Source organism: Arachis stenosperma, chromosome 8 (assembly GCF_014773155.1).
Source record: "Arachis stenosperma cultivar V10309 chromosome 8, arast.V10309.gnm1.PFL2, whole genome shotgun sequence".
NCBI lineage: Eukaryota > Viridiplantae > Streptophyta > Magnoliopsida > Fabales > Fabaceae > Arachis > Arachis stenosperma.
Window position 1 is genome coordinate 19,983,936 of NC_080384.1, and position 18,268 is coordinate 20,002,203.

The following is an 18,268-nucleotide window of genomic DNA, read 5'->3' on the forward strand; positions in this document are numbered from 1 at the left end:
CATTTCCTAACGAAAATGTTGCCAAACACTTTAGAATTAAACTCCAAAGAGTTCTTCTACACTTCTGAAAGCTTGCCATGCATCTCTCTGTAGCCAGCCTGCCATGACTGGTTCACAATATTTCTGTACTCCGGATGAGTTGTCCAAGCCGCAATAAACCGAAAAGGTCTATTATTTTTCGGTTGGGGACGACCTGCACAGTGCACTAGTATAGGACAATGATCAGACTGAAGCCTATTTAAAATTTTTGCATAAGCCTCTCGAAAGAGAGATAGCCAGCCACTATTGATACAGACCCGGTCAAATTTTTTCGCCACCTCAACACCATTTTTAACCCTTCTGTACCAAGAAAACTGTCTTCCAATAGTCTTCAAGTCAAACAGATTACTATCCCCTAGAGATGTAGCAAGCCGATCTGCATGACGACTCGAGAAGAGGCAACCCTTAGATTCATGAGAGAATAGTACTTCATTAAAATCACCAAGAACAATCCATGGCCCGCAGAAAGACGAAGACTGAGTAACAAGATAATCCCATAGCAGAACTCTGGTATTAAATTGAGGACTACCATAGATACCACTGCACCTCCAAATCACATTATTTACCTGAACCTCAACTGTAACACACTGATCGAAAGCATCAACCCATTTGCAGTGAACACCCTGCATTGCAGAAAGGAACCAGATACCCCCCTTATGTCCTGACGCCTCCACTATACCAATAGGGTGATAACCAAGTCTTTCCCAGAATAGTTTCAAGTGTTGAAAAGGACAATGAGTTTCAACCACAATAAAAATTACATGTTTAAATTTCCTAACCAGCTCTTTACAATTCACCCAGGCTAACTTATTAGAAGCACCCCTAATATTCCAAACTATTATATTTAAGCTATCCATAATATAAAATATAAAATTATAAAACAAGGAAATCAAAGTGCTTCACCAACCTCAAACCGAGGCTTGCCCAGCAGAAGTGACTCCCGTGACCTTCAGGTTTTCCGGATCTCCATGGAATGTCTCCTTATTCTTGCATACCGACGCAATAACAGCCGACAACGTGCCTTCCTTCACCAATGGAACCACCACGGTAACATCCTCCTTCACGGTTGCAGGAAGACATGACGATGCTTCCACCACCGTGCCTCCATTCTTCTCAACTGGCGAGCTCTGTAGGGACCCCGGCCTTGGTCGTTTCCGGAGAGAGGACCCGCAAGGCACTGGGGTGTGTCGGGTTGAGGAGATCGACGTCTCACCAACACGGAAAGCGCTGTGTCCAACCTTGACTCGTGACCCGACCCTGGCGTGATAAGAGCTGGATCCACTCGTGTGTGAGAAGTGGATGGTGGGCCTGATTACTCTATCCGAATCGGTTCTGGATTGAGTGCCTCTTTGGACCTTGTTAGATTGCTTCTGGCCCAGCTTGGTTTTACCTTTTCTCACAACTTGCTCCCAGCCTGGTTCATCATGCATGCAAGCCTCCTCAACATTATTTCCTTCCAAATTATTAGCCTCTAAATCCTTTTGTAAACTCGGTGTAGGATTCTCGCCAGTAACGCCACCTACCACATCAGGTTCTACTTCATTTGAATTGTGAATTTTTGTCTCAGGATGTAGCACTGCCTTTGTACCGTCTCGTGGCTTGGTGGCATCGGAATCAGCACTCTTTCCTTCCCTAGAGTCTCTACCCAAGCATTGTGACATATCGTGACCATAACGTGCACAAGAGTTACAAATTAAATTTAAACTTTCATACTCCACTACATGAGTTACGCCTTCCACAATGATATGCTTGATCACTAGCAGTCCTAAATTTATTTGAACACATACTCGGGCATATCGTCCTCTCTCAGCCAACTTAGTGGCTAAATCCACTTTGATGGGAACTCCTATTGCAGAAGCAATACGCATCATGGCTTGTTCCTGATAGCACCAGATTGAGAGCCCCGAAATCCGAACCCATACAAGTGTAGACCCGAAGGATTCCTCACATGGCCGAAAATCTATATCCCACAGTTTTACAGCAACATAGTGTCCCTCAATCAACCACGGGCCACTAAGCATGACCTTTTCACGATCTTCACCTGCATCGAATTTTACCATGAAGTACCCAAACCCCACATCAAGCAGATCAAAGCCACCTTTGATGCGCCAAACCATCCGAAGCTTGTGTGAAAGAGCTGTGTAACTATAATTTTTATCAAGAACCTTTATCACCAAAGCTTCTCGATAAGGCTCTGCCAAACAAAGCTTGGCTTCTTCAGTGAAGTTTACACATGGAGGTTGGGGATCGCCCTGCTTGCCCACCACTGTCGCTATACTATCCCCAGATAGAGATCCTGCAAGTGCAAAGGCTTTCGATTTCCCTGGACCAATGACTTTATCTCTAAAGGAGATCTTTGTAGACTTTGAAAAACCCTCCTTGGCACCGGATGCACCCCCCCACACCCTCCCCCTTATCTCTTCCGACGGCATGGCCGCCATCCTCACTGTGTTTCGCCCTCAAACACTCGTTCCCACTCTCTCCTTCTCTCATTCTCTCTGAGTACGGAGTACGTACTCTTTCTCTGCTAGGGTTTAATTTACCTTGTTCAAGGTTTAATCATTTTTTTTGGGTATTGTGTCTAAAACTCTAAATAGTAAATACGAAATTAGAGTAAATAGCAAAATTAGTCTCTAAAAAATCACTTATTTTTTAAATTAGTTGTTAAAAAAATTTTTAATCAAATTTATCATTCGAAAATTTTGAGTTAGTTATTTTAGTCTTTATGTCACTTTCGTTGCTAACGGCGTTAAAGTTTGTTGATATGACACGTTAAGTGATATTACAATACACACCTAATAGTTCTAATTAGCTGATAACATGGTAACTTTAAGAAATTAAGTCAAATAAACTCTAAATTGAAGAGCAATTGAGAAAATTATTTGTGATATTGTGATGCTATTAATATGTAATAATGTTAGCAAATCAAATCGTATTTGGTATGCAATTTTGATATTATTGGCTGACGAGATACTATATAATGGGAAGAAAAATATTGAAAAACCAAGGTATTTCAGAATGAGAAGTACCACGAGCATTAACTTTGTGTTTTGTAACCATCAATTGGCCACCAATAGTGTTTTTAATGGTGTGAGATTACATCCAATGATAGAAGATCACTCACTTTTTTTTTATGGTTAAGTGCTTGTCACAAAACACAAAAGTTGCTGCCCCCTAGACTTTCTCTTTCAGAATTTCACTATGTGGTAAATCATTATCACTTGTAGGACTTTACTTGTTAAAATTAGTGTTCACCTATAGACAACTTTATGTTGCTTTGTCAAGAGTTAAGAGTCGCAATAGGCTGAACCGTTTTAATTCTAAACAAAAATAGCAATCCAAAGTCATCAACCACAAATGTCGTGTTCAAAGAAATTTTTAATAATATTTAGATAAGAAAAATAGTATTTTTATTTTAGTAATATGTTATGATTTACATTGTTGTACAAATATTTGTCGTAAATATAACTAATTTATATATAACTATATTTTCAGACTTGAAATGAAATGTGTAACATAGATAGGGGTAGCAATGAGGCGGGTAGGGCAAAAATTCGCCCCATCCGCCTCTATAATTATTAAAATCTAACAAATAAAATTAAATTTTAAAATTTATATAACTATGATTATAGATTTAACATAAATTAAAGTAAAAATTTAAATATAATACAATATTATTAATTATTTTACTAATAAATAGGGACGGATTTAACATAAATTCGACTCGTCTCGTACTATCCAAGAACCCACTTCAGTGTGGGAGTGGGAAAAGTACCCACAAATCAGGTAGTATTACCATCCTTAAACATAGAGTATAACATCATATGAATATTGTTTATCTAATAAGATTACTAAAATATTAGATTGTTGATAAATTTTTGTTAGTATTTTGATATAAAATTTAGTGTAAAATTAACATAATACTAATACCGTTATATATATTTTTATTTTCTCAGATTTTTTTATGATTTAAATATATTATAAAATTTAAATTATTTTATTTATATTTTATTTTGAATAAATATAAATAACATATTTAATATATTTGTTATATAATAACAATAATAATATTATACTAAAGTAAAAAATTTATAATTATAAAATATTATTTTTAGTTTACTACATCAAATTAAAATATAAGTTTATATGCATTGTACGAATTTAACACTAATAAATAGATAGATAGACGTATGATGAATAGAGGAATAAGAATTCAGAATTTATCATAAGTGAAATATTTAAACTTATTATCTATCGTTCATGTATTAATGCTATTATTTTATTTAGAGTAAAATATCGTTTTTGTCCCCAACGTTTGGAGTAAGTCTCAAAGTTGGGCATAACGTTTCAATCGTCTTGTTTAAGTCTCTAACGTTTCAAAATTGACTCAATGTTGTCTGCCGTTAGGGGATCCGTTAACAGAATTAACAGCGGGACAAAATTGAGATGATTTTGAAACGTTAGGGACTTAAATAGAACGAAAACGTTGGAGATAAAAACGATACATAGAAATAAATTTTAATTTTATCCTTCAATAATATCAATTTTTTTCTGTATATAATATTCAATTATTTTTTAATCATATCTAAGTAAATTACACTTAATCATACTACTTTCATCTAAATAATTTTTTATATTTTTATATTAACTTATAACTTTAAGTGTAAAATTATAAAACAATAAATTTATTTAGAATGAAAATAATGTGAATAAGTGTAATTTACTTAGATGTGATTAAAAAATAATTGAATACTATATACAAAAAAAAATTGATACTATTGAAGGATAAAACTAAAATTTATTTCAATGTATCATTTTTGTCCCCAACGTTTTCATCATATTTAAGTCCCCAACGTTTTAAAATCATCTCAATTTTGTCCCGTCGTCAATTCTGTTAACGGATTCCTAACGACAGGACAACATTGAGTCGATTTTGAAACAATAGAGACTTAAATAGGACGATTAAAACGTTAGAGATAACTTTGAGACTTATCTCAGAGACAAAAACAATACTTTACTCTTTTATTTATTACTCATTAAATTATTAAATAATTGTTTTTAATAATTGACAACAATTACTTCAAAAGACTTGGAGGTATTCAAAACTGTATTGACAGATAGATAGACAGAGGCATAGAGGAAAAGGATTGAGATGACACGTAAATAATAGTCTGCAGTAAAGATTATGCTATTAAGTATAATATAAATCTAATTATTTAATTATTATCGTATGCGAAATATTTAAATTATTATTTATTATTTATGTACTAATTTTGTTATTTTATTAATTACTCATTAAATTACTAAATAAATATCAATAAATTATAATTTAAATGTGTATAGTCTTTTATACTTATATTGCAAGTTCTACTCTCTTTATTTTTGATAAAAAAATAAATTATTAAATAAATATTTTTAATGGAAAACAGTAAACAATTGAGAAGATGACACCTAAAAAAAAGCCTCTTAATCTGCTATAAAGATTGCGCTATTAAACATCGGTTGGATAGGTTTATAAATTATTATTTTTTTTTATTTTTAACTTATAAAAAAAGTATAATAATACTGTTTGATATAATTTTTAAAATTAAATTATAATTTTTTAAAAAATTATTTTTAGTATTTACAGAAAAATTAAAAAAATAATTTTTTTTATAATAAATTTTTTTATTATCTTTTTTAAAATAAGTGTTTTTTAAACTAAAATATTAAACATAAAATAATTTATTTATAAATTATTTTTAATATAAATATTTATTATTTAAATTATTTTTTTAAAAAAAATTTAATTAAATTATTTATCCAAATTAAACCTAAGTATAATATAGATATAAATTTAAAAAATTGATAAATTTAACTATAAATTTTTAAATAAAATTTAGATTTACTATAAATTAAGTTTTGATCTATTTGATAATAGCAAATATTTTAATGTCTTAAGTTTTAAAATATATAAAATATTTTTAATATTTATTTTCATTAAATAATAAAGTTTCTTTTAATTTGATTTGTTTATTAAAATAACTATTTTAGAATTTTTAAAATTTTAAAATAATTATTTTAAAATTTTTAAAAATTATTTTACATTTTACTTTTTAGATCAAATTAAGAAAAAGAAAAAATTATATTGTCTAATAGAGATAAATATAAAATTGTTTATATATTTTAAAATTTTACGGATTAAAGCGTCCGATTAAAAAAACATATAATATAATTTTTATTTTTATTTTTATTTTTGTCTTTTAAAGTATAATATAGAATTTTTTTTTTATAAAATCCTGAGATAAATAGAAGACAAGGTGGCGTTCAGAGAAGGAAACACGACGTCGTGTTTAAGCGAAGTTCAATAGAAGAAGCCATCTGTATAAATAGGCATTCCACTTCACGGTGGAAGTGTCACTCACAAGTTAGAAGCCGAATCTGAGAGTGAAACAGAGCAAGAGAAGAAAAGAAGAAGAAGATGGATCAATTCAAAGGCCAACCTCGTCTTCCCAAATTCGCCATTCCAAAACGCTACGACATAAGACTCAAACCGGACCTCATTTCCTGTCGCTTTGCTGGTTCTGTTGCCGTCGACCTTGACATCGTCGCCGCCACCTCTTTTATCGTTCTCAATGCCGCCGAGCTCACCGTCGCTGCCGGTTCCGTTTCGTTCACGCACCGTGACTCTTCGAAGGTTCTTGAATCTCTCTTTAAACTCTTCTTGTTTTCCCCGACTAACGAAACAAATGGTCAACTCTTGTTCTGTTCTCGATTATCCCTACCACCTGTTTGTTATAATTAAACTCATTCCTTTGCCTCATTTTAAGTTGATAAATACGCAACTCTCGTATTCATTCTGATATTTTAGTGTGTTGATCTTGATCATGTAGACAAAAATTGCATGTGTATGCAGGTGATCAAGCCTTCGAGAGTTGAGTTGTTCGAAAGTGATGAGATTTTGGTGCTGGAGTTTGCAGAGGCGGTTCCGATTGGGTTGGGTGTGTTGGCCATTCAATTTGAGGGAATCTTGAATGATAGAATGAAAGGGTTTTACAGAAGGTATGTGCGTTGTTTCTTGTTAGGTTTTCTTCGTTTTTCATGGGTTTCCAAAGGGTGAAAAATTCAACTTGAACTATGCTTGAGTTGCATGCATTTTGATCACTGACTAAATTGAAATTGATCGTTTCATGACCTTACTTGGTAGTGACAAGCAACGTTGTTCAAGTCAATGTGCTGTTTTCCTGATATTCTTTAGAGAAATGTTAGGGGAACACCTTGTATCAATATTAGTCAACACTTCAGACCAACACCTTATTTTTATACAATTAGAATTTAGTACTTAGTGTTTAGAGTGTTGACCAAGTGTTGGAAAAAAATGATAAATTTTGTTGGTCATGTATCATTGCTCATTTCTTTTTTATGATTATTTGTTATGGTTATTTTTTCATGCATGCAGTACCTATGAGCATAATGGTGAGAAGAAGAATATGGCAGTCACACAGTTTGAACCAGCTGATGCCAGGCGATGCTTTCCTTGCTGGGATGAACCTGCATGCAAGGTCCTACTTTGCACATCTTCTTCCTTAAATTGACCTTTCGTCTAAGCACTCATAAGGGTAGAATATTTTATTGTTGCAACAACACACTGAGGTGTGCTTTCGAAGTTGGCCTGTGTTCCATCATAGATGTTTGATTTTGCAGGCTACTTTCAAGATCACTTGGATGTGCCTTCTGAGCTTGTTGCTCTGTCTAACATGCCTGTTGTGGAAGAAAAAGTAGATGGAAGTCTGAAAACAGTTTCATATCAGGAATCTCCAATCATGTCTACATATTTGGTTGCTGTTGTTGTTGGTTTATTTGATTATGTGGAAGATCATACATCCGATGGTAAAACTTCTTTTTTTCCAGGTGTTGTTAGCCCTGACTTCTCTATTCTTAATGAAATCTAACATTTTGACAGGGGTCAAAGTTCGAGTATATTGTCAAGTTGGCAAGGCAAACCAAGGGAAATTTGCACTACATGTTGCTACGAGAACTTTGGAACTATACAAGGAGTAAGTAGTGTGGAACCGTTAAATCATTTGTTTCTTAGACGGGAATGTTATCAGAAATGATTCAGAATTCAATTTCTTTCAAATTCCAGTAATTCACCTTGTAGGTGCAAAACATGCAACTGTTTTTAAGAATTTATGTTGTTTTGTTCTTCATGCAAAGCATGGTCATCCTGCTCATATCATTTTCAGAATGGGCAACATAAGTGTATAATATGCTAAGTTTGTTTCCATGTCAGTCCATTTGCTTGACTGCTGTTGTGGGCATGTTGGCATCATTTTTTATTCAATAGTCAACTAACTTTGATAATTCAACAGCTATTTTGCCACACCCTACCCTCTACCAAAAATGGATATGATTGCAATCCCTGATTTTGCTGCTGGAGCCATGGAAAATTATGGTTTGGTTACATATCGCGAAACTGCTTTGCTTTTTGATGAGCAGCATTCTGCTGCTGTTAACAAGCAGAGGGTAATCATCCTATTCATAATGATGCTATAATCTTGACAACTTGAGTTTCTTTTGCTCTATGTAAAATGACATTGTTTGCAACTCGAGGAAAACTTATCTTTTTGGTTGCCATTAAGGTTGCGACTGTTGTTGGCCATGAACTGGCTCACCAGTGGTTCGGTAATCTTGTTACAATGGAGTGGTGGACGGATCTATGGCTGAATGAGGGGTTTGCAACATGGGTAAGTTGTGTTGTGTCATAGATCCATATATTGTTGTCATTCCAGAGTCTGCTTGTCAATTTTCTTTGTTTTCATTTTTTTTTGTTTCTTTAATTTTATAAGTTAACTAATCTATCTCTCTCTCTCTCTCTCTACCTCCACCCCCCTCTCTCTTGGGTGTGACCAGGTTAGCTATTTAGCAACTGATAGCTTGTTTCCTGACTGGAAAATATGGTCTCAATTCGTAAATGAATCTACTGAGGGTCTCAGGTTGGATGGGCTTGCAGAATCCCACCCAATTGAGGTATTGTATCATTTAATCTGTCAGCCTTTCTTTAATGTGGTTAAGTTTATCTTACATTGGATTTTTATACACGGACTAATTACATGTAACGTAATTCTTTGTATTGTTTGTTATATCAATCTAAAAAGAAGTTTTGGGTAATCCTTGGTTAACAAGTTTATAGTTTGTCTTACGAGTTTTATATAAATTTTATTTGCAGGTAGAAGTAAATCATGCTGGCGAGATTGATGAAATATTTGATTCAATAAGTTATAGAAAAGGTGCATCTGTAATTAGGATGCTGCAAAGCTATCTTGGTGCTGAAAGCTTTCAGGTCACTATTCTCATTCCACAAAAGGCTATAGTTTGAATGCAATAAATCAGTATTCTCATTCCATAAGACAGACCATATGCATACTGTAAATTCTTACAAGTATACTATATATGCGAAATTAGTGAAATGTATGTTTCTAGTATTTTTATATGAAGTTACTCAAATTGCTTTTATATATCACTTATTCATGTAACCAGAGGTCTTTAGCTTCGTATATTAAAAAGCATGCTTATTCAAATGCCAAAACTGTGGATCTATGGAATGCACTTGAGGAGGGATCTGGCGAACCTGTCAACAAGTTAATGAGCTCGTGGACAAAGCAGATGGGATATCCTGTTGTATCAGTTAAAGTCAATGATCAGAAACTGGAGTTTAATCAGGTTTCTTGAGTTCTTGATTATGATTACTTTCAGCGTGAAAAATCCATTACATGTGTTGTGACCTAGCTTTGCATTTAATTGGTAGTCACAATTCTTGTCAAGTGGTGCCAACGGAGAAGGACAATGGGTTGTTCCAGTAACACTATGCTTTGGCTCATATGATGTTCGCAAGAATTTCCTGTTGCAAGCAAAATCTGAAGCACTTGACATTAAGGAGTTAGTGGGTTCACAGATTGCTGGAGATCAAGTTGCAAATTCTTGGATTAAAGTTAATGTGGATCAGACAGGTTTCTATAGGGTGAAATATGACGAGCCTCTTGCGGCTAGACTTAGATATGCCATAGATAAACAGTTATTATCTACAGCAGACCGATATGGTAAATTAGAGATTATCTAAGGCAATTTATTTTTTATGGTAGAAAAGGAAAAGATACTTAACCTGCGAGTAATTTACTGTGTCAGGAATTTTGGATGATTTATTTGCACTTTGTATGGCTCGCCAAGAATCATTGACATCGTTGATAAACTTGATGGGAACTTACAGAGGGGAAGTTGAATATATTGTGCTTTCAAACTTGATTTCTGTAATGTTATCTACCTAGTCTTGCGTTTTCTTACTTAAAAATTTATTTTTATTTTATTTTATAATCTAAATCCAATTCTTTAATTTGTGCAGATTAGCTATAAAGTCAGAAGGATTGCAGCTGATGCAGTACCAGACTTGGTAGATTATTTCAAGCAATTCTTTATTAACCTTTTCCAATACACTGCGGAGTAAGTTTGACATAGATCCTGGAATATTTTGTTTCAATTAATTAAAATATATTAGTAGTGTTTGCTAGATAGAGGTCATGCTTGTATAATGGTAATGTTGCTTGTGGTAGTGTGGATAGCCTAAAAGAGGTTCAGCTTGTCTGTTTACATAGTCAATATTAACTTTGTCCGTTGATAACTAGTTTTTCTATCTTGTGTTTCAGATTTTAACTTCTTAACCCTCTTGTATATTGTCCCTGCAGGAGGCTTGGTTGGGAACCTAAACCAGGAGAAAGTCATCTCGATGCAATGCTGAGAGGAGAAATTTTGACTGCTTTAGCTCAGTTTGGACATGATCCGACTCTAGAAGAAGCAAACAAGCGTTTTCAGGCATTCTTGAATGACAGAAATACACCACTTTGTTCACCTGATATAAGAAAGGTTAGCTGCAGTTTCATTGGAATTCTGAAACCCTTAACGGACTTCTGTTGATGATTATTGTAAAATTGTTGGCAGGCAACATATGTGGCAGTAATGCAACAGGCAAGCAAATCCAACCGATCGGGTTATGAATCCCTTCTGAAAGTATATAGAGAAACTGACTTAAGTCAAGAGAAAATACGCATTCTGGGTAATAATAATACATAATCTATGAGTGAGAATTAGCATAACATTACTTTTCTGAGTCAAAGCATACCAATATCTTGAATGTGTTTGTAGGCTCCTTGTCTGATACACCTGATCCGGATCTAGTTCTTGAAGTTCTTAACTTCATGCTGTCTCCTGAGGTATCTAATTGCAAATACTAAGTCACTTCATGTCAACTCATACATTAAAAACCAGGTAAATGGTTATATATAAATACTGGAGATTGATTGATATATTGGTTTATCTGGTCAGGTCCGTAGCCAGGACGTGATTATGGGGCTTCCTACTAGTCCGGAAGGACGAGATGTAGCCTGGGAATGGCTTAAGGTAAGGAACACATCACAACCAATAGGTTTTGGAATTGTAGGTAGACCAAACCTTGGATTTAACATTCATCGTCTTAACAATTTCCCTATACAGGAAAACTGGGAACGCATATTGAAGACATATGGCTCTGGATTTTTGATAACTCGGTTTGTCAGTGCAGTTGTCTCACCGGTTTGTTCGCTGTGTCCCTCTATAATGCTTTGTTTGTTCTATTGATTTTCTTAGCACATTTAGTAATTGGATCATTTCGTTGATCATGGGTGCAGTTTGCTTCCGTTGAGAAAGCGAAGGAAGTAGAGGAATTCTTTGTTAGCCATGGTACACAGTCAATTGCTAGGACGTTAAAGCAGAGCCTGGAGAGGGTTAACATCAATGCAAACTGGGTTCAGAGTGTTAAGAACGAGAACAACCTTGTTGATGCTGTCAAAGAGTTGGCATATAGGAAATACTAGCAGTGAGCTTCACTGCTTCTTCCTCCATTCTCTGAAAAGTTTCAGAGTTTCTCAATGTTTGTGTTACTGCTGAGCATGTGTACAAGTTAAGTTGTTCTATATTCGAGTCTTCTTATTCACACTTAAAGTTGGACTTTCTGGGAGTTTCTTTGTTATTAATGCATGAGACCGTTGATTTAAACTAGTCTTCTGTTTTCTTTAAGGAGTCTTGCCAAGTACTTTTCTTTTCCCTTTTTTTGTTTTGCAATTCTGTGATCACAAAATTGCGGCTCCCGTGTCCCTACTCTATCCTCCTAGAACATTTGTTAAATAATTTTGTTTTTTAAATATAAATATATGTGATGCGATTTTTTTTAAGAAACAAAACAAATGCTTAAAATATTAATATTTAGAATTTTGATTTTATGGGTAAAGCAATTTGATGAAAGGGGTAAAATTTAACGACAACCTTTGCGTGGACAGTTGAGAAGTCATTGTCTCCCAGTTTTCATTGAAGGCAAAAACATGACAGCGCAACACTCAGGCAGACACGTAGGACCTTTTCGTTTGTCTTTGCTCGCGGCAATCGGAATCAGAAGAACTTCGAGGTTGAGATATTTATTGGAGCCATCAAATCACAACCATAAAAAAACTAGGTTCAATCAACAGAATTATATTCGCAGATGTGTAAGCATCTTGAAACTTTGCTACCTGCTTTCGTGAAGCAACAACAAAGCTTTAGTCAAAACGATAAAATATCTGAAATTCATGCATAGTGGAAAACCACATGCACAGGTTCAGAATCCCATAACACCAAGTTCATTTTTGTTTTATTTTTCATGCCTAATTCCAATTTTTAATATAAAATCAACTGTTACGCGAATTTTCACCTTTAAATAAACTTGGGAGGTAGAACTTTTAACCAGATTACAAATTAAACTTCCATGATATTCCGAATTAACACACTTTATAACAAAAAATTAAAGGTGAAAATTCAGGTGCAGTAAACTTCATGTGAAGTTGATAGTTGAGAATCATTAGATAAAAATTTAATCAAATCAGTCAAGTTATCTAACGATTCTCAGTTATTAATTAACTTCACGTGAAGTCGACTGCACCTGAGTTTTCACCAAAATTGTTTTCACCAAAATTAAAAGGGGATTTTCACAAGGTAGGTTGTCGGTCGGTTTTCGCCATCATCATTATTGCAGTACAACCACTGAATTGGGGCATAGCAATTGATATCAACGTGTCACCGACATTACTTTATTGTGTAGGAATTCTATGGGACCAAAAAAAGGGAGAAAGAAATTACAGTAGATAGATAGATAACAAGATGAAAAAATCACAATGCCAATTAGCTACCACTTTTTCTTCTTTATAAACAACAGAGACAAACAATATTCAGTAAAACATCTCACCGAGCATTTCACACTCGGAGGCATAATAATGAATACAATATGCTGACACGGATATGTCAAAAGGCATTGGAATTTGTCTCCTATTCCTACAATAATCAGCTAAGATTTACATAGCCCCAATGTGGCACAATTGTAAAAGGAGACTCTTTTGATCAGTTGACAGTTTTTCTAAGGGGAAAGAGACAGGGAAATGGATGCTGTATATAGTACACAGTTCTATTCTTAAATCCAAGAAGATGCCCAAATAATAAGGGGGGAAAAAATTAAAGGGCAAAGCTATTATATATTTTTGGATTATGTTTAAGCTTTTCTTCTATATAGTACAATGATCATCTTCAAACACCCAAGTTTTGGGGTTGAAAGAAGATGTCATGTCTTGCTCTTGAATTTTCTTTGAGCTTTTAAGTCCACCACAATTACTGTGATGTTATCTTTGCTTCCCTTCTGTAGGGCACGGCTCGATAGGTACTCTGCGGCCGCTTGTGCTGCAGGATCAACTCCCTCTCCCCTTTCTGGTGGCAGTGTCAGGCCATTTTTCTTGTGCCACAGAAGTATTCGCTTCCTAGCTAGGTCGCACACCTCTTCATTCGTCATGACATCCCACAGGCCATCACTCGCCAGAATGAGGCATTCGTCGTCTTTCGTCCGGGGAAGAAACGTAACTTCCGGCTCCGGAATGATCCATGGCTTCAAATATCTATCACCTGAAAATTGCAGCATGTGATACACAAACAGCATAAGATGAACCGGAAAGAACGTTCGTCAACATAAAATCAGAAAATAGATGTTTACAAGCATAGGTTCCAACTTCCAAAACTACTGACAGAAAAGAATATCATCGAGAAATCCGACTTCCAAACTGGCCTTGAAACCAAGACCATATACAGACCAATCAAATCACAACGTAGCTAATGAATACATCCTTTTTTTTCTAGATATAAAGAATGGGGGAACAAGTGTTCTCATTATGCTGAAGAGTTGCAGCCTAAAGGAGAGGCAGTAGGCTCTAACTTCAGAACTGCATTTAACAGGTTTTGGAAGAACAATCAAATTCCCTACATACCAGCAGCCTATCATGGCAACAAGTTCAATGGGGTGTCTTAGGGGAAGGTTCCTCACACTATCTTTTTTCCCGTAAATTTTTAAACTCTCGTCGAATCACTCTCTTCATATCATTCAACATCCCTCATCCAAACAGACTCAAGTAGTTTCTAGGATGAACCTAGGATATTGCAACATAATGGCAGAAGAACTTCACATGCATTAAATGAACTCAACACTATGTTTTGCGATGGGATAAATGCAATAAATGCAAACATAAAATAAATTTTTATTTATAAACATTCCAATTAAAAAACTCTTAGATGGTATAAAAGCTAACCTACCAGGCTACTCCTATGCTATGTTGCCTCAACCGAAAAAAAAAAAAAAAAAGAGTAACCAACCTTCCATATGTAAGGAAACCTTTACCACCATTGGAACTTTACAAGAATTATGATTCATGTGTAACCAAATGACATGCATCACATTGATTTAAAAGCCTATATTAAATTTCACTATCTGTGTATGGACATAATTTCACTAGCTGACCACTTTTTCATTCATAACATAAATAAAGATGCTAAAATTAACAGTGGATTGATAAAAAGGATATCCTTCTATAATTAGCCAACCTCACAGAAAGGCTTCCACATCAGAAACTCCTAAATTAAGTACAGTTAAGGTTAAGGACATACCGATAGATCGTGACATTGCAAGGACACCAAATACACGATGACCATTCCACTGGATCACCTTCCCTCCTGCTGCCTCAATTCTTGCGTATTCATCATCTCGATTGGGCTACCACAAAAGAAACAGAAATCAATTTCTTTACATCAGTTTAAACCTCAACAAGTCAAAGGAGATAGAAGAATACAATAGATGAAACTCACTTTATGGTCAACAGATAAAGCCATGGGCTCTTTGCCACGGCACAAAACTGCTCTTGAATCACCACAGTTTGAAACAATGATATGAGATGAACAGATAGCAGCAACAACTGCAGTTGATCCGACAGTCTCCGGTGCAACAGGTTCATTGTTAACTTTTCCCCCAACTTCAGCATCAACCTTCAAAAAGCAATTGGTGAAAGCTTTTTTCCATTGGTCTTGACAATCATCCTTGCTACTTCCAACTATTAGACCTTCCTTGACTAATTCTATTTCCTCTGCCAACGCCAAATGCATACGCTCACGACAATAGTTTGCCACCTGAACGAGAAAGGCAAGCTCTCAATGTGGAGTTCCCCAGAGAAAACCCTAAATTTTTGGACATAAGAAAAAAAAAAAAAAAAAACTTTACCTGAGAGCCACCATGGCCATCATAGACTCCAAAGAAATGAATTGTTTGCTGACTCAAACTTTTATTCAGTCCATCGATTACCCTATCACCAATTAGCATTTCAATAGGAATCTTCATGAATCGGGGTACTGTTGCAAATGCGTCTTCCATCTCGGGTCTTTTTCCACACAAAGATATAAATCCCCAAAGCGGGGTACAGTCCAATTCAAAAACACTTCGACCACCTGTTCCAGCCACCGCTTTTTCTAGCGGTAGCTGATGAAGAACAACTGTAGTAGGCTTTGTGACAGATCCAACTACTGCCTCTTCTTCAAGGCTCACCGTTACAGCAAGGGGTTCACTCATAATATCTGCCTCATAATTGGACTCCCCTAAATCAGCAGCCCTGGCAACAGCATCAACAGCGCACATGCTCTTTCCTATGTCTACGGAACTTCTTGTTCCTAAATCCGGATTGGCCTCCGAATTGATGAACTCATCTCCACAAATACTACTGTTCTCACTGGCTGCTGAAAGAGAACAGGAGCTATCAATAATTGGATCACCTTCCAATGATAAGGTATCATCCTCCTCGATTTCTGGGGTTGAAGCTTCATCACCACCAACCAAAGTGCTTTTATTCTGGGATATCATATCATCCAGAGGAATTTCTCCTTCACTTCCCTTTTTTGATGGTGTGACTGTTGTACTACCAACTTCATCCTCAAGATTGCCAACATTATGATCCTCATTAGAGCCTATAAACGTTTCAGTAGAAACCGCTGTTACAGAATTACTTAACAACCCCGTATCAGTCATCAGCTTAAGTCTAGATACATCCATGTGGGTAGCTATGGTTGGCTTATCACACACCGAATTACCTACTGTTAATGGCACTGCAACCGTAGTCGACATCTCCTCCATCAGAATCCTTATCCAGGCAGTACGAAAAGTTACCCTCCCACCCTTTTGATACTACACAACCCTTCATATTTCAACTAATTGATTGCCAGCTTTACTGATTGAAAATGATCTTGGAATGTGAAGCGTGGACTTTAATAGATCACTTTCCATGTCTAAGAAGCCTTATAAGGCCAAGGATGGAGGCAATTCAGTCTGTGCAAAGCATGGGCTAGTTAAAAGGTGGTGAAAGTGAAATGGGGAATAGTCAGATCTGGTCAACAACAACGGATCCTAACTTCCATTTGTGGAAATTTTAACCAAAAATAGCTAAACTACATGCTTTTCAAACATAATCATATCCTTCTCTGGATTCTTCTCGGTCTAACCCCCCAATCAACTCTAGTGAGGGAGAGAAACAGCTTGAAAGAACCAAACTTTATCTGCAAAAGAAAACAGATTGAGCTCAAAAAGAGTAAATAAAACCCCACCAAAAGAAAGTGGAAGAAAAATAGAAATTACCCAACTCTCATTATCTCTAAGCACAAGAAAGAGAGGAAAAAGTCATGAGAAAGAAACCCAGCAAAAAAGCACAGTCTCAAGAATCACATGGATGGCCAAAAAAGATGGCACCCTTTTTTCCACATAACACTATGAGTTGCCTGGATCTAAGGCAACACATCTCAGCCCCTTCTAATAACAATAATTACAAAGTGAAATGAATGAAAGGGTAGAAAGAAAGAAAAAGAGAATAGACAGAAGAAAAAACAGGATTCACTACCTAATTTTGTCAACCGTGTATGTGTAGGGTCTTGTTCCTTCTTTCCCTTATCTACTACTCACTCCTCACTTTCACACCCAAAACCCACGGATTGAACAAGTAACAAGGCTTCAACAACCCCAAAAAGTAAAGAATTCATTTTTACCTCAAAAAATTGGATTTTGTTCATCATAAACATTCAATGATAATCAAAGCTGAGCCATGATAATTTCTTCCAATACGATATAAAAGTATGAGCTTACCTGCGTTCAGTGGGTGAGTGGGGTGTTGAGACTTGGAAGCGCGAGAAAGGAAGTGGAGAAGATTAGAAGAAAGAGACGAAGAAGAAAAACAAAATTAAAAAAAAAAATGACCCAGCTTAAAAAAATTGGAACTTTTTAATGGGAGAAAAGAAAAAAAAGGGTTTGAAAAAGAGAAACGGGGCAATAGAGAAAAAATAAAAGAAAAAGAAAAAGAAAAGAAGTGTGTGTTGAAGGCTTGAAGTTGAAGGAGAGAGAAAGAGGGACAGATGTCAATTCTTGAAGGGCACATTAAAGCATCTCCACCCATCCATCCATTCACTCCACTTTTCATCATCCAATCTAATCTTCACCAATTTTTATTTCTTCCAAACGGAATCATAGTGTGTATCGTTCGTGGAAAGATAAAGTCGATTTTATGTAAAGTTGATATTTGAAAGTCGTTAAATAAAAATTTATTCAAATCATTTAACGACTTTTAAATATCAACTTCACGTGAAGTCGACTCCACCTAAATTTTTACCGTATTGTTATTGTCTAATGTAACCATGACCATGCTATGTTATCTTTTGCTATTTTACTAAACTACTACTTTATATAGTTTCATTAATGTATAATCTCACTTCAAAAATAATGTGTACTATACTAGTACTACCAGATAATTTACCATTATTCTTTTTATACACACATTCCTAGAAGTTTATG

At 35.3% G+C, this 18,268-nt stretch overlaps 3 protein-coding genes across 3 annotated transcripts; 1 reads left to right on the plus strand and 2 right to left on the minus strand.

The window, feature by feature from the left end:
• Positions 1-56: 56 nt before the first annotated feature.
• LOC130945539 (uncharacterized) lies at positions 57-2,480 on the minus strand. Its single transcript, XM_057874246.1, has 3 exons — positions 954-2,480; positions 606-662; positions 57-515 (listed from the first exon to the last, which is right to left on the minus strand). The coding sequence occupies exons 1-3, from the start codon at positions 2,478-2,480 to the stop codon at positions 57-59; spliced, it is 2,043 nt and encodes a 680-aa protein (XP_057730229.1).
• Positions 2,481-6,400: 3,920 nt separating this feature from the next.
• On the plus strand, positions 6,401-12,105 carry LOC130944519 (aminopeptidase M1). Its single transcript, XM_057872868.1, is given in 20 exon segments — positions 6,401-6,715; positions 6,935-7,080; positions 7,478-7,580; positions 7,723-7,738; positions 7,741-7,908; positions 7,982-8,075; positions 8,391-8,544; positions 8,661-8,765; positions 8,932-9,048; positions 9,248-9,361; positions 9,559-9,741; positions 9,827-10,118; positions 10,204-10,325; positions 10,418-10,515; positions 10,758-10,935; positions 11,011-11,125; positions 11,215-11,282; positions 11,395-11,469; positions 11,563-11,640; positions 11,736-12,105. Coding segments are annotated over 20 exon segments (2,628 nt in total). The 5' UTR covers positions 6,401-6,499; the 3' UTR covers positions 11,922-12,105.
• A 1,132-nt stretch (positions 12,106-13,237) lies between these two features.
• Positions 13,238-17,746, minus strand: LOC130944314 (protein phosphatase 2C 50-like). The gene is made up of 5 exons (XM_057872588.1): positions 17,567-17,746; positions 15,665-16,986; positions 15,256-15,573; positions 15,058-15,163; positions 13,238-14,025 (listed from the first exon to the last, which is right to left on the minus strand). Exons 2-5 carry the CDS (start codon positions 16,565-16,567, stop codon positions 13,691-13,693), a joined length of 1,662 nt encoding a protein of 553 aa, XP_057728571.1. The 5' UTR covers positions 16,568-16,986; positions 17,567-17,746; the 3' UTR covers positions 13,238-13,690.
• Between the last annotated feature and the right edge of the window lie 522 nt (positions 17,747-18,268).

What these genes read in the sequence shown, in the direction of transcription:
- LOC130945539 (XM_057874246.1), bottom strand. Translation starts at nt 2,480, where the DNA reads ATGGCGGCCATGCCGTCGGAAGAGATAAGGGGGAGGGTGTGGGGGGGT. An exon ending in CTTCTGCTGGGCAAGCCTCG is followed by an intron (nt 663 to 953) that starts GTTTGAGGTTGG and finishes TCTGCAATGCAG; the next exon opens with GGTGTTCACTGCAAATGGGT. An exon ending in GTGTTACAGTTGAGGTTCAG is followed by an intron (nt 516 to 605) that starts GTAAATAATGTG and finishes CTTGTTACTCAG; the next exon opens with TCTTCGTCTTTCTGCGGGCC.
- LOC130944314 (XM_057872588.1), bottom strand. Translation starts at nt 16,567, where the DNA reads ATGGAGGAGATGTCGACTACGGTTGCAGTGCCATTAACAGTAGGTAAT. An exon ending in CTTTATCTGTTGACCATAAA is followed by an intron (nt 15,164 to 15,255) that starts GTGAGTTTCATC and finishes CTTTTGTGGTAG; the next exon opens with CCCAATCGAGATGATGAATA. An exon ending in TGCAATGTCACGATCTATCG is followed by an intron (nt 14,026 to 15,057) that starts GTATGTCCTTAA and finishes TGCAATTTTCAG; the next exon opens with GTGATAGATATTTGAAGCCA.